The sequence below is a fragment of the Hyperoodon ampullatus genome (assembly GCF_949752795.1).
Source record: "Hyperoodon ampullatus genome assembly, chromosome: 8".
Classification (NCBI taxonomy): domain Eukaryota; kingdom Metazoa; phylum Chordata; class Mammalia; order Artiodactyla; family Ziphiidae; genus Hyperoodon; species Hyperoodon ampullatus.
In genome coordinates this window covers 75783097-75798307 of record NC_136921.1, presented here as the reverse complement: position 1 = coordinate 75798307, position 15211 = coordinate 75783097, and the positions used below count along the sequence as shown (strand labels likewise).

Genomic DNA, 15211 nt, shown 5'->3' with positions numbered 1-15211 from the left:
AGCAAGAGCAGAGTGTATGTAATGTAAGTACTCTGTGTCAGGCACTGTTCTTACACACATAATATACTTTAACTGGCTTTAATTATTACAGCAAACCTATCGGGTAGTAAATTATTAGCCTCCTTTTGTGCGTGTGTGTGTGTGTGTGTGTGTGTGTTACGCGGGCCTCTCACTGTTGTGGCCTCTCCCGTTGCGGAGCACAGGCTCCGGACGCGCAGGCTCAGCGGCCACGGCTCACGGGCCCAGCCGCTCCGCGGCATGTGGGATCTTCCCGGCCCGGGGCACGAACCCATGTCCCCTGCATTGGCAGGCAGACTCTCAACCACTGCGCCACCAGGGAAGCCCTAGCCTCCTTTTATCAAGAGAATAAAACTAGTTCAGTTATTTGTTAAAGGTCACACAGGAAATCATTGGCAGAGCCAGGATTCAAACCAGGGACTGTCTCATTTTAGGACCGGCGTTCTTAATCACTCTTATTCTGACCTGAAAGTACTGTTTCAGGCATGCAGTAGGGGCAGAAGTTAGATTACATGGGACTGTGACGTGAGACTGTGGTAAAGAAGCATATCGTTAAATAAAAATGAAAAAAAAGCTATGTATTTGCTACATGATATGCTCAGTATTCTCTGGGAAATATAACTTCACATTTTGAAATCTTTTAAATAAAAATGTCATTTTAAAAAAGGTGTGCTTGGGTGCTCTTTATATATTTGGTTGTTTGGCCCAAAGTGTATCCTTGTTGTTAAGCCTCTTATTGTGATACTTGTCAGCTCAAACTAAAACGATGGTGTGAGTTAGCATGTTTTTCCACTGAGATATCTATGATGGTGAGATGAGAGTCCTTGATTATTTAAAGGTACTTTTTATTATTGTGTGAGATCTAAAAATCTCTTATTTCATTAAATTTTGTCTTAAGCATATTCATAACACCAGCATTTAAAAATGTGCTTTACTGGGACTTCCCTGGATGTCCAGTGGTTAAGACTCTGCGCTCCCAATGCCGGCGGCATGGGTTCCATCCCTGATTGGGGAACTAAGATCCCGCATGCCTCAGGGCACGGCCAAAAAATACATAAATAAAAAATAAAAATGCCCTTTATCTAAAAAACACAATTTCTGACAACCCACCAATTAACATTTTGGAAGAATATCAAATTGCTTTAATTAAAATCATATTCACTTATTATAGAAGGAATAAATGTAAGCATAGGAGTTTTAAATCCTAAGTGCCACATACTACTCAGTACATATTGTTTTCTTTAGGAATAAATGTAGGCATAGCCATTTTAAATCCTGTGAAGTGCCATGTAATACTCAATACATATTTTCCTGACTTGCTAAATGGTGTTGAACATTGGCTCTTTGAAAACAAGACATTTCCAACATGCTAATATGGTTTCACTCCAAGGAAATGGAGTAATAGGAATTTTGCTGGTCTTCCAAGATTTTTATTTATATATGTATGTATGTATGTATGTATGTACGTATGTATGTATGGCTGTGTTGGGTCTCTGTTGCTGAGCACGGGCTCTCTCTAGTTGCGGCAAGCAGGAGCCACTCTTCATTGCGGTGGCTTCTCTTGTTGCAGAGCACAGGCTCCAGGCGCGCAGGCTTCAGTAGTTGTGGTGCATGGGCTCAGTAGTTGCGGCTCGCGGGCTCTAGAGCACAGGCTCAGTAGTTGTGGCGCACGGGCTTAGTTGCTCCGTGGCATGTGGGATCTTCCCGGGCCAGGGCTTGAACCCGTGTCCCCTGCATTGGCAGGTGGATTCTTAACCACTGAGCCACCAGGGAAGTCCACAAGATTTTTTTTAAATGGTGTTTCCCCCACAACTATTTCCTATCTCTTTTTTAGAAAACATTTATGTCAGGTATACTTGGACATAAACACAGATTTCAATAAACAAATTATATTGGAGGCTCAGAGCCAAGAAAAGACATGTTCCTGTACTCCTATTAGCTTGTATGAACCACAAGGTCAGATTTCGTCATCCAGCTTTAACACTTAACTTCAGCAGTTAAGCAACTGCATACTCTACAGAGGCATAGTTAATATTTGTTGACTGACTTCCTCTACAACTAGTTAATTGTATTTGCTAATTTTTTTTTTAGAAAAAGAAGCAAAATGAAATTGAAGACACCCAGCAACTTTGAGGCCTGATTTTTGATTATTTGAAGTCCATTAACTCTACTTGTTCAAGTAGAGTATCCACTTAGGAATTTTAAATCGTTGTATATAAATTTGCTTATAAAGTTTATCTTGTGTCTAAAGAAAAATGTCTTTTTTCCCAGTTAAATATTTATAAATTCAGTTTGTCTTACTGATTTGATTTAAATTTCTCATACATTTCTGCTAATCTCATCATTTATTTGATCATCCTCTACATTTGCTTCCACTCTGGAAATATCCATTTCATTGATGAATCGGAAAATTAGCTAAAATTGGTTAATATTACCATTACTTTTTTTGGCTAGGGTAGTGTTTTGGTTTAGAACAGTAGGTGGACATGAATTCAGTGTTTGCTATATATGAAGAAGGAAAAGCATAAGGAATACTAGGACATTTACATTTGGATTTATAAAATCTTCACAGGTATACAAAATCCTATCTTAAACCTATAATTAGGGGTATAGAAAATAGGTGACTTGTTACTTTTTGGACTGCTGAGAGCTATATTTAGAAATATTCCCAGTGCTTTGTGGTAATTTACTTGATGTTACTTGTACTTATTTTGGGTACTGTTATTGTTCATCTAGGAAAATAATTGTGAGAGGCTAAAATTTTTCTTATTTTGCAACATTTACCTTTGATTTAGATATTTTCATTATAATAGAACAAATAAATATTTTCAGTCTTTCCTTTTTGTGATGTGTATGAGCTATGTCACTAGCCATAAAAAGAATTAAAGACCCAAATTACATCTCAGCAGGTAGCATCACTGGTAATGCATTGTAAAGAAAAAATTCGCTTGAGTACATGTGTTCTTCAGGGATTTATGCTATCATTTGTTAAATAAAATTAAAGTGTGTCCTTTTTCCTGACATATTAATTTAAGTTTATACAGTATTTACTTAAATTGCAATGTTAAAAATCATTCAAGTTCCATTGGCTGACACAAGGTCAGAGAAAGGAATGAAAATCTCATCTCTGAACACCTAAGCCTAAACTATAACCTAGTTAAATATTTCCCTTGAGGATTTTTCTAAAATGGCATTTTGGTTACATTTCACAACTAAGTACAAGTAAGTACAAGGGTAAAACAGATTAAAAGTCTGTATGACATTTAACAGGAGGTGATAGCAGCTAGAACTGATAAGAAAACCATCATAGCATTTTTAAAAATGGAGCTATGACTGAGAGAGAGAACCTTGCTGAATTCTAACTTTGGATTAAAGTATTAAGTATTTTAGGGGCTTCCCTGGTGGCGCAGTGGTTGAGAGTCTGTCTGCTGGTGCAGGGGACGTGGGTTCGTGCCCCGGTCCAGGAGGATACCACATGCCGCAGAGCGGCTGGGCCCATGAGCCATGGCCGCTGGCCTGCACGTCCAGAGCCTGTGCTCCGCAATGGGAGAGGCCACAACAGTGAGAGGCCCGCGTGCCGCAAAAAATAAATAAATAAATAAATAAATAAAATATTAAGTATTTTAAAGGTCAGTCTTATTTTTTCTTTTCTTTTAAAAGTTCTTAATTACACGATTAGTGCACAGTCGCTATATAGAAAAGCACATATGCAAATATGTTTAAAATAAAATTACCCTAAATTGTACCATCCTAAGGAAATGTAATGACTATTAACATTTTGGTAAGTATCCTTCTAGACTTCCAACCCCCCAGGCAGATATATTTTAGTAAATATTTGATATATATGTGTATATACATGTATATATGTATACATATATATACTATATGTACATATATTTCTATAATCTACATTTTCCCTTAAAAATATTTTTCCAGGGCTTCCCTGGTGGCGCAGTGGTTGAGAGTCCGCCTGCCGATGCAGGGGATGCGGGTTCGTGCCCCAGTCTAGGAAAATCCCACATGCCGCGGAGTGGCTGGGCCCATGAGCCACGGCCGCTGGGCCTGTGCGTCTGGAGCCTGTGCTCCGCAACGGGAGAAGCCACAACAGTGAGAGGTCCGCATACCGCAGAAAAAAAAAAAAATTTTTTTTTCCATGGCAGTAAATATAGAATGCGTATTTCCTAATAACTGTACACTGTTCCTCTATATAGATATGCCGTAATTGATTTAATCCTCTAATATTGGTTATTAAATTATTTCCAATCTTCCAGTGTTGTAAATGTGATGAACATCAATGATTGTGCCTATCTGAGCAGAGCCAATGATTGCGTTGCATACATCTTGCCAAATTGTCTCCAAAAAGCTTTTACTAATTTTTACTCCAACTAACCACTTATAAGTTCCTATTTTTCTACACCCTAAGCCAGCACTGTTTAATTGGCGCGTCTGAAACTCTTATTTTCATTCTTTTACCAGTGAAATTGCATTTTTCACACACTTCTTGTGTTACATTTCCTTTCGTGAGGGTGAATTGTCTTTTTTTTTTTAATTGAAGTGTAGTCGATGTACAATACTAAGTAAGTTACAAATTGAACAATACAGTGATTCACAATTTTTAAAGGTTTTACTGCATTTTTTGTTACTATAAAATATTGGCTGTATTCCAGTGTTGTACAATATATCCTTGTAGCTTATTTTATGCATAATAGTACCTCTTAATCCCCACCCCTATGTTGCCCCCTTCCCCCATCCCTCTCCCCACTGGTAAGCACTAGTTTGTTTTCTATACGTGTCTACTGCCGTTTTAACAGTCTGAGACCAATTTTTTTTTCTTCTATTAAGGTGTTTGCCTGTTGTTTTTTATTCATAACAGAGCTTTAGTCCACCCAGTTTGATTTTCTTCTTTAACGGTATGGTTTGTCTGGGGGGAGATTTTAGGCCGTGTAGTTTTCTTTTCCCCTGTAGTTAAATTTATTTTTTAAGCCTCTTTTAAAAGATGTGAAAGTAATTGCCTAATACAAATTTTCTTACCACGTCATGACCTAATGGCTCTTCCTCATCTCCATATATCTGTTAATTACCAATAAGTTACTGATTTTAGAGTGGTGTCATAAATACAATAGCCTATTATTTAAGTTTCCTATAATTTCTCAGTGTGTTCCCTGGATCAGCAGCACCAGTGTCACCTGGGAACTGGTTAGGAATGTAAATTCTCAGGCCCCATGTTACTCCAGCTAAATCAGAAGCTCTGGGTGTAGGAGCTAACACTGTTTTAACAAGCCCTCCATGTGATTCTGGTGCACACTAAAGTTGGAGAGCCACTGATCCAAGGCAGTATTCCCAAGTTTTCGGAAGTTTTTGTTAAGTCAGGATGATTTTGGAAGAATGTAATTTAATGATAGGAAAGACTTCCTCATCTCTCCATGTAGTACCTGGATTAGTTGTAGTACCCAAAGCTTCCAAGATAACTTTAAAAATGTTTAGGATCAATGACTTCTCCTTGGAAAATTATGAAAATTTTAACTTCTAAAATTACTGAGACTGGAAAGTCATGTTTCTTAGAAACATTTTGATGTTTATTCCTCACTTAGCTGAGTACAGCTGAAAGGATGTATTTTTCCCAGGGGTTAGATGTACCTTCCCCACCAGATTTCTGGTTGCTATAAGCTCTGATGTCATCATTCATTCTTCACTTGCAAAAACATGCAATATCATGAGAGAAACTAACTCCATTAGCGTTTTCTCCTAAGTATTATCCAGTTAAGACAGTGGAATGATTTTTTTAATTTGCAAGAGAATCTTTGTTGGGTTAAGAAACAAGATTAAATATATCTGGGAAAAGTGAAGTTACTGCTAATATTTTACAGGGTGCTATGTAGCTTACAGATTGAAAGGATAAAAAATGTGAGACATAAAATATATGTGGCTGCTGCTCTTTACTCAAACCAGGTGAGACAGTACCAGGAAATATCAGCTATCCAATGAGAACAAGGACCAAGGACCTCCTTTATCACTTTCCCTAACCAGGACTTCCCTAAGGGTGACCACAGAGGAAAATATGGGAAGGCATAGGCTTCAGGCAGCAGGCACATGGTGGCCAGTTAAGTGAGGCAGGTCAGAGACCGCTTGTTACTTGAACTTCACTAGGTCTTGGGACTGTTCTGGCAAGTTGCCCTGGTAGTTTTCAGCTCTCCTCAGTGTGGTCAGAGCTACTCCTCCCTATAATTGTGAACTGAGGGCAGGAGGGGCCATGATTGCTAGAGGAAGGGGTAGTGAAAAGTTGAGATGCAGGAAGTGTGTTCTACTGCTCCAGCCTTCCCATGATGTTTTCTTTCCATGTTGTTTATGAGATTACTAACCCTAAGTGAATGAAATAAAAAGTATGATTCTGGGGCTTCCCTGGTGGCGCAGTGGTTGAGAGTCCGCCTGCCGATGCAGGGGACGTGGGTTCGTGCCCCGGTCCGGGAGGATCCCACATGCCGCGGAGCAGCTGGGCCCGTGAGCCATGGCCGCTGAGCCTGCACGTCCGGACCCTGTGCTCCGCAACGGGAGAGGCCACAACAGTGAGAGGCCCGCATACCGCAAAAAAAAAAAAAAAAAAAAAAAAGGATGATTCTGTTCAGTTTATCACATTATCATTTTATTTTTCTCATATTATTGTCTCTTCAGAAATATGCATGATATTTTCAAGCTTAATTTTTTAAAAGGATGTAAAATATAATGTATTATAATAATGTATAATTTGTATATACTTCATGTGATTTTCATTGATTTGGGGAACATGCTGACTTCTTCTCCCTAAAATAATTTCAGGAGCAGACATGATAAGCATACATAATGAAGAAGAAAATGCTTTTATACTGGATACTTTGCAAAAGCAATGGAAAGGCCCAGATGATATCCTATTAGGCATGTTTTTTGACACAGATGGTAAGTGATATTTATACTTAAATTGTTTCTTACATTTTTTTCTTAATGTTAGTAAAACTGATAACTTTCTTTTAGATTCTTCAATTCTGTAGTTCACTATTTCCTGTGGTTTCCAGGTATTGTATTTTCAGTGTGCACCCATGTACCACAGCTTTCCCCTGAGCAGCTCAATGTGTGTCACACATGAAAGTTAAAGTTGATTCTTTCATCTGGATTAAAATATGGTTCTAGACTCAGTATTTCTGTAATATGGTAGGGTAATAAAAATTGGTACTAGTGTCAACAATAGGATGAAGATAGACAACTGTCAGGGTAGTACTATGTAAATGTATTTATTGTCACTGTTGAAAATAGAAAGTAATCATTTTCGAAATGAAATTACTAAGGTTACCATTAACATTTTAACTATTTTCTTGACTATTTCTTCATGAAAATTATATATATATTTTTAATCACAAATGGGATCTTCTTCAGAACCTTTTTGAACCAGTATCTTTTGCCTGTGTACAGGATATATTCCTCCTTCTAATTTAAATCCTACAATCAGAAGTTTAGACCAGACATATCTTAGTAACTTCCCACCTTTAAAACTAGACCCAGGAAATCCCTGGTGGTCCAGTGGTTAGGACTCCATGCTTTCACTGCTGAAGGCCCGGGTTCAATCCCTGGTTAGGGAACTAAGATCCCACAAGCCATGAGGCGTGGCCAAGAAGTTTAAAAAAAAATAAAGCTAGACCCTTTCTTTGACTTTAACACATTTTATACTGTCATAATGTTAAAAAATTTCCTTAACTGACAGATGCCAGTTTCAAGTGGTTTGACAAGTCAAATATGACATTTGTTAAGTGGTCAGACCAAGAAGATGGCGAGGATCTAGTTGACACCTGTGCCTTTTTGCACACCAAGACAGGTGATTGGAAAAAAGGAAATTGTGAAGTTTCTTCTGTGGAAGGAACCCTTTGTAAAGCAGCTAGTAAGTATAATTGAAGGCCTTTTTCCATTCTAAGAGAGGTGGGGAAAATAGGGCTGGTTTTAAAATAATTTTCTTTGTGATGTGTGCCTCAATATAAAGAGGAAGTAAGACTTCAGAAGATACTGGGTTGGTTTGTTCCCAAGACTCTTGGAAGTCAAATATGTAATCCTATTACATTTCAGAGGTAGGGCCAGATCATGTGAACCAGGCATACTTTTATTCTATCTGCTTATTCTTAGAGCTTCTAAGAAGTCAAAAATTTCTTATGTTGTTCAAAGGAATTATAATAGCCTCTTTTTGATTTGATTAAACAGTGGAAGTGGTGAAAAATAATCATGGCTGATTCCACAATTCTAATGTTAGCATACAAAGAATTTGATTCAGTACAAGGACATCTTTGATTAGGCCAAGAAAAATTGCATCATAGTTTATAATTTACTGTGGCTTAAAGTATAAGTTTTCTTCTCACACATCACAGTGCTTTCTAATGAACAAAATTATCCTGTCCCAAAATATTTTCATATTATTGTTAAACATTAGACAGTTCTTTTATGTTTTAGAAAGAATTGTTTTCTCACTAAAGACATTTAAATTTCAAAATACGATTTTGGGTTGCTTGAAACAAGACAGAAACAGCCATTTCCCGCATTGCATCCTTAATATTCCCCCCTTCTACTCCAACTGCAAACCAAAACTATACATCTGCCTCCGATTATTTCCTTTCTTTACATCTGGAACTACATATAATTTTTTTTTTAACTTGCCTCAGCAGGGTTTTTGACTTATCAGTCACACTTTTATGGTAGTAGCATTTGACTTCCAATATTTGTTGGATTTTTAGAAATTTGGTTCTTTTCATATACGATGCCTCAGGGTACCATTATATAAGCCAAATTTTTAATTAAACTATAACTTCAAAACATCAGAAATAGTGGGCAAGTCTGTACTACCAAGGTAAGGTCACAATTGTATACTTCTACTGTTTCTACAGACTTTCCAACCCAAATCCTCTTATTTCCCTCACTTCATCACACTGTCTTTTTCTCGAGTTCCCTTATTCTTTTTCCACCAACTGAGCTAATGAGTTTTTAGCTCTCTACATCCTTTTTAAAAAAAAAACTGAGTTCAAAACAGATAATACAGACACATGACCAAGCAACAGAAATATGGGTAATACTAAGCTATTAAAGGGTTCGTTTTAAACTACTTTGAAAGTGTTTAGAAGCATTCTTAGAATAAGGCATACTTAAATTAATTATGATTTTCTTTTGTATTCTAGTCCCATATGAAAAGAAATATTTATCAGGTAAGTATGGTCTTTTGTTAAATTTTTCCCACAAAAAAGAATATATTAAGATTCTAGCATATTAAAGTAGTACTGAAGACCTCGTTAATTATATGACAGTGTAAAGTAGAACAACTTTTGTAAGAATACAGAAAGACTTGACATTTTAAATGTATCTGCAAGTTATGTATGAAATGAACATTTTTTTAAAACACCAAATTCTATCTCCTCATTGCTCCATTATCTGTTTTTGCCGGAAATGACTGCATCTTTTGTTAAAAATTTTTTTTCTTATAGTTGTAATTACAGTTCATGAAGAATCTGCCTTAGGGCTTACTAAATGTATTTTTTGGGAAAGGAACAGGTAATATATTTACGTGGCTCCAAAAGCAAAACTATACAAGGCAAACACTGAAAAATCTGTCTCCTCCCACTGTGCCTCCTTCCATCCTATTCTACCTGAACCCTTATTGGGCACTAATTCAGTTTCTTCTTTAAATGTCTAGTGTTTCTTTTGCCAACATAAACAAATTAAGAGGTATGACTTTTTTATTCACTAAATAGTCTAAATATCTCTCCATATCATTACCTATAGATAAATCTTCATTCTTTTTTACAACTGTATACTCATCCATTGTATGGATACATTCAATTATTCACCAACTCCAGACCCCTACTGGGTTGTTTCCAAACATTTGCTATTACTGCAGTGCTGCAAGGAATGAATCACCTTGCACAAACATGTTTATCTTAGATTCCCTGAAATATAACTGCCGTATTGAACATGAATATATAACTTTGATCAATACTGATAGTTTCAGAGAAATTGTACCATTTTGCATTCCCCAAAATAATGTATGAATGCCTGTTATATTTTTGCAAATTGTGTAGCACAGTTTTTAACCTCCATATTTTTGATGTGTAATTAACTGAGGATAAAATGCACAATCTTAAATGTACACCTTGATGGTTGCTTATGTATATACCTGTATAACCACCACTCAAATCGAGATAGAACACTTAAAGATAGAACAAAACTCCCGCATGCCCCTCCCAATAAATGCCCACCCTACCAGCATCCACCCCACAGGCAACCACTATTGATTTCTATCACCATAGGTTAGAGTTGTTTGTTCTTGAACTTCACTTAAGTGTAAGTTTTTCAGTCAGAATATTTTTTTTATTCATCAGTGTTGCACATATATATTGTACTTTTTCTATTGCTGCATACTACTTTATAAACACACCATAATTTGTCCATTCTCCTATGGATATTTGATCATTATTAGTCTGGCATGAATGTGATCACACTATGAACATTCTCATACTTTTTTTTTGGACCTTTGTTCTCCTTTTCCTTGAGAGTGAAATAGCCATAGGGTAGCTAATAACGTTTAGCATTATTAGAAATAATCAAATAATGTTTCAAAGTGGTTGAACCATGTTAACATTCCTGCTGACAAGTTCCATCTGCTCTACGTCCATCCGATGATGGTCTTGTCAGTCTAATTTTAGCCATTCAGATGGGTATGTAGAGTGATCTTTTTTTTTTTTTTTTTTTTGCGGTACGCTGGCCTCTCACTGTTGTGGCCTCTCCCGTTGCGGAGCACAGGCTCAGCGGCCACGGCTCACGGGCCCAGCCGCTCCGCGGCATGTGGGATCTTCTGGGACCGGGGCACGAACCCGTGTCCCCTGCATCGGCAGGCGGACTCTCAACTACTGCGCCACCAGGGAAGCCCGAGTGATCTTATTTTAATTTCCCTGATGAAAAATGATGTTGAGCACCTTCACACATTTATTAGCCATTTGGATTTCTTTTATCAAATGCCTATTCTTTTGCCCTTATTTTTTCCTTAATATGATGATTACTCTGTTCGGAGCTTGCTATGACAGAAGAGGAGGAAAGGAGTGTTTATGGGTTCACTGGGTTCATGTGTATATAGGAGAGTTAAATCCTCACTCTTCTATAAGATGAACATAACATCTTTTAAAAAAATCAAGCAAAGCACCACCTCACACTCATTAAGTTGGCTATCAAAAAGAAAAAAGGAAGAAAGGGAGAGAGACAAAGAGAAAAAAAGGGAGGGAGGGAGGAAGGAAAGGAAAGAAAAGAAAGAAAACAGAGGGACTTCCTGGTGGTCCAGTGGTTAAAACTCTGTGCTTCCACTGCAGGGGGCATGGGTTTGATCCCTGGTTGGGGAACTAAGATCCCACATGCTGCACGGTGCAGCCAAAACCAAACCAAACCAAACCAAAAAACAAAACAGAAAATAACGTGTTGACAAGAACGTGGAGACCGTGGAACCTCTGTGCACTACTGATGGGAATGTAAAATGGTGCATCCGCTGTGGAAACAATACAGGAGCTTCCCCAAAAATTTAGCATAGAATTACCATATGATCCAGTATATACCCTAAAGATGTGAAAACAGGGACTTGAACAGAATTTAAACCACCATGTTTATAGCAGTATTATTCTCAGTAGCCAGGAAGGTGGAACCAAATCAAGTGTCCATCTACAGATGAATGGGTAAGTAAAACATGGTATATACATACTATGAATATTATTCAGCCTTAAAAAGGCAATTCTGACACATGCTACAACATGCATGAACCTGGAGGACACTAGGCTAAGTGAAATAAGCCAGTCACAAAAGGACAAATACTGTATGGCTCTAATTATTTGAGGTACCTGGAGTAGTCAGCCTCAGAGACAGCAGGTAGAATGGTGGTTGCCAGGGGCGGGGGAGGGGCGGAATGGGGACTTAACGTTTAATAGAGTTTTCAGGTTTGCAAGATGAAAGTTCTATAGTTGAATGGTTGTGACACAGCGCAACAATGTAAATGTACTTAATGCTACTGAACTGCACACTTAAAAACGGGTAAGATGGTAAATTTTGTTATGCATATTTTACAATTTAAAAAAATTTAAAATTAAAGAGCAGTATAAGCATGCATGGAGACAGATAACAGAAGTAACAAGAGTGGCTGCTTTGAGGAATGGTAGTTAAGGGTGAGTAGTAGTAGGGCAGGAGGAACACTATTTTCATTACATACCCTGTAGAACTATGAATTTTAAGCTATGCACATGTATACTTTGGATAACATAAAATGATATATGCAAATAGAAATATATGGTGAAACCCTCAGTGTGGATAATTTCCATTTTAGGATCTTAAAGTAGACTGGAGACCTCCAAAGTTTATTTCAAATTTTGAAGTATGGCAATTATTCAAGCTAAGAAATATAAATCTTGATAGGAATGTGTGTAACTGTTTTTCTAACCAATGTGAGAAATTCTCAAAATAGTGAAATATTTATGTGATGAAACTATATTTGTGCTCCCCAAAAAGCAATACTATCAACTTGTGTATCCTGATTTCCCATATTTTCTTTTGTCTTTTCCTTTTCAGATAACCACATTTTAATATCGGCTTTGGTGATTGCTAGCACAGTAATTTTGACAGTTTTGGGAGCAGTCGTTTGGTTCCTGTACAAAAGAAGTTTGGATTCTGGTTTCACCACAGTTTTTTCAGCTGCACCCCAATCACCTTATAATGATGACTGTGTTTTAGTAATTGCAGAGGAAAACGAATATGATGTTCAATTTGACTAAGGTTCTGGAAATCTCAGATTAAGACATCAAATACCTTGACAGTGATTCCTATGCAAGATTTTAATATAAAACCTAACAATGAAAATCATGGTTTTTATGATGTATTACCTAATTCCAGTAACATTCACTATTCTCATGTAATCACTGACTGTGACAAAAATTAATCTTTAGGATTATAAGAACAAAGTTTTTAAAAAAGGAATAATCTTAGATATAATTTAATGGTTTTAACCACCTCCCCAAATGCACCTTTCACTTGAATGAAGGAAACCTTAAAGCCCAAGTATTAACAGTAAATCAGGTAAAAAACAAAACAAACAAACAAACAAAAAAAACCCAGTCTACTTGTTTTACCTCCTCCATCTTCCCTCCCAGAGTTGAACCACCTTAGTTTATAGTTGAATTAAAAAAAAAAAGAAAAATTCTACTTATCACTGTAATTTTAGCAATCACTAGGTCTTTAGTAATTTCTATGGTCTTGCTCTTTTATCAATAAGATATTGAGAATAAACCTGCCTTAAAATAGATTCTCTACATTTAGATATCACTTATGCTGGTTACTCTGATAATTCCTCTAGTATTTCCATCTTCATGATTTACATGTAGAAAATTTTACAGATTTTTAACACCCCATATGCCACGTAATTATACAGTTTCAGTACTTTTAGAACACTGTTTTGGACCACAAACAGTATTTAGCACTGATCATAAATGGTCAGGATTTCAGTAAGAAAGATTTAATAAATTTTGTGAAACAAAAAAAATTACAGCCATACCAGGAAGGTGTGGAGGAGGCTGGCACTGCGGGTAACTCTTGGGTCAGTGTCCTTCAAGGATTTTTCTCCTGCCACCTTATCTGTTCCTATATATCTCATGCTCCCCAAGCCTTGATGAAGTTTATCATTCAATGACACGAAACCTGTGTAAGCAATAACTGCAGAGAAAAACTAAATACTACTGTAGTGATCATGTTCAAAGTTTTCAGTATGTGTATTGTACATTTTAAGACGATGGTGAAGTAATCATTTGGGGGGTAAAAATGAAAATGGAAGAAAGCTGAAACAACAATGATTTCTTTAGCAACTTAAAAACACAGTATTATTAGAAAAGATAATGTATGTACTTCACATAAAATTGTATTTACTATACGTAGAAACTTGCAAGTGCGAGGAAAGTAATCTCTCTCCCTAACGCATATCCCATCAATCATCTTATGGGAATACTTTTCATATGGATAGAGACACTATCTCTCAAGGTTGACCAGTGGCAACGAAGTCCTAGCTTGCGCCATCTGTTTCCACTGGCCACCATGAATCAGAAACATCCCTCGTCACAATTAATGGCAGTTTTCTTAATGAGACATGAATAACTGCAAAGTGAATAATGTGACTATGTGGTACTAAAAAACAAATTTTATACTAGGTGTTATTACAAAAGTTATGCACTGTAAAAGCTTTGAGATTTTGTGTATTGATTGAGATGTCTATTTTATTACTGATAGAGTATTAATAGTGCTGCTAATCGTGAACATTAGACTGGAATTCCTTACTGCTTTTGCTACTCAAATTCTACCACTCCTTTAAAACTGAGGCCAGCCATCTGTTCCTTAAAGCTTTGTTAACTATCAATCACAGATCTTTACAGTACCTAATACAGTAGCCACTAGCCACATGTGGCTGTTTAAATAAAGTTCATTTCCTCAACTGCACTAGCCACATTTCAAATGCTCAGATCACATGCAGTTAGGAGCTACCACGATGGGCAATGCAAATTATAGAACATTTCCATTATCATAGAAAGTTTCAGTGGACAATGCTGCTCTAGAGTCTCCCCTTCCACTTCTACATAACTAATTTTCTTCAGTTCATTTCAATAACTTCTACCTAATAATGACAGCTCTACCAAAATGGCTTTTTTAACTGATTTAATTTTCCATGTTTGATTTTATTTTCAAACAAGTCCTTAAAGACCCCGGTAATGCAGTGCTAATCTTAATTCTCTTTATATATCTGAACATCTGTAGTAGGCCCTTGTATCTATTTGGTGGTCAACAGATAACTGAATCATTCAAGTCCGTTTTTATTTTTAATATTAACAGTAACATTAGCATGTCTGTTTACATTCAGAAATGTATAAACTGCTTTCTTCAAACATCTTGGTTCTACCCAATAATGACAATGTAATTCTTATGTTTGGCAACTATTACTACTATCATTACTTTTAGCTACCATTTACTTTTAACTACATTTTCTTAGGAATTTGCAATCTTAAATTCTTAGGAATTTGAGTAGTATATGGTCTCTATTTTGTTCGGAATTTAAAAGTGATACCAATGAAAGATTTTTCTTATTCCCTCTAACTCAAATTTACAGGACATAAGAAGCTAATAC

At 36.7% G+C, this 15211-nt stretch overlaps 1 protein-coding gene across 4 annotated transcripts in view; it reads left to right on the top strand.

The window, feature by feature from the left end:
• Positions 1-12845, top strand: part of LOC307057309 (CD302 antigen) — a gene marked incomplete at both ends in the record, with an annotated part of 126404 nt that extends 113559 nt beyond the window's left edge. For 2 of the 4 annotated variants that reach the window (XM_079710468.1, XM_079710470.1), the window contains 4 exons: positions 6832-6948; positions 7748-7921; positions 9201-9227; positions 12619-12845. In XM_079710468.1, the coding sequence (XP_079566594.1) occupies positions 6832-6948; positions 7748-7921; positions 9201-9227; positions 12619-12821 (521 nt within the window). The remainder of the gene's footprint in view (positions 1-6831; positions 6949-7747; positions 7922-9200; positions 9228-12618) is intronic. The other 2 variants (XM_079710471.1, XM_079710472.1) reach the window with 2 other exon arrangements.
• Positions 12846-15211: the final 2366 nt, after the last annotated feature.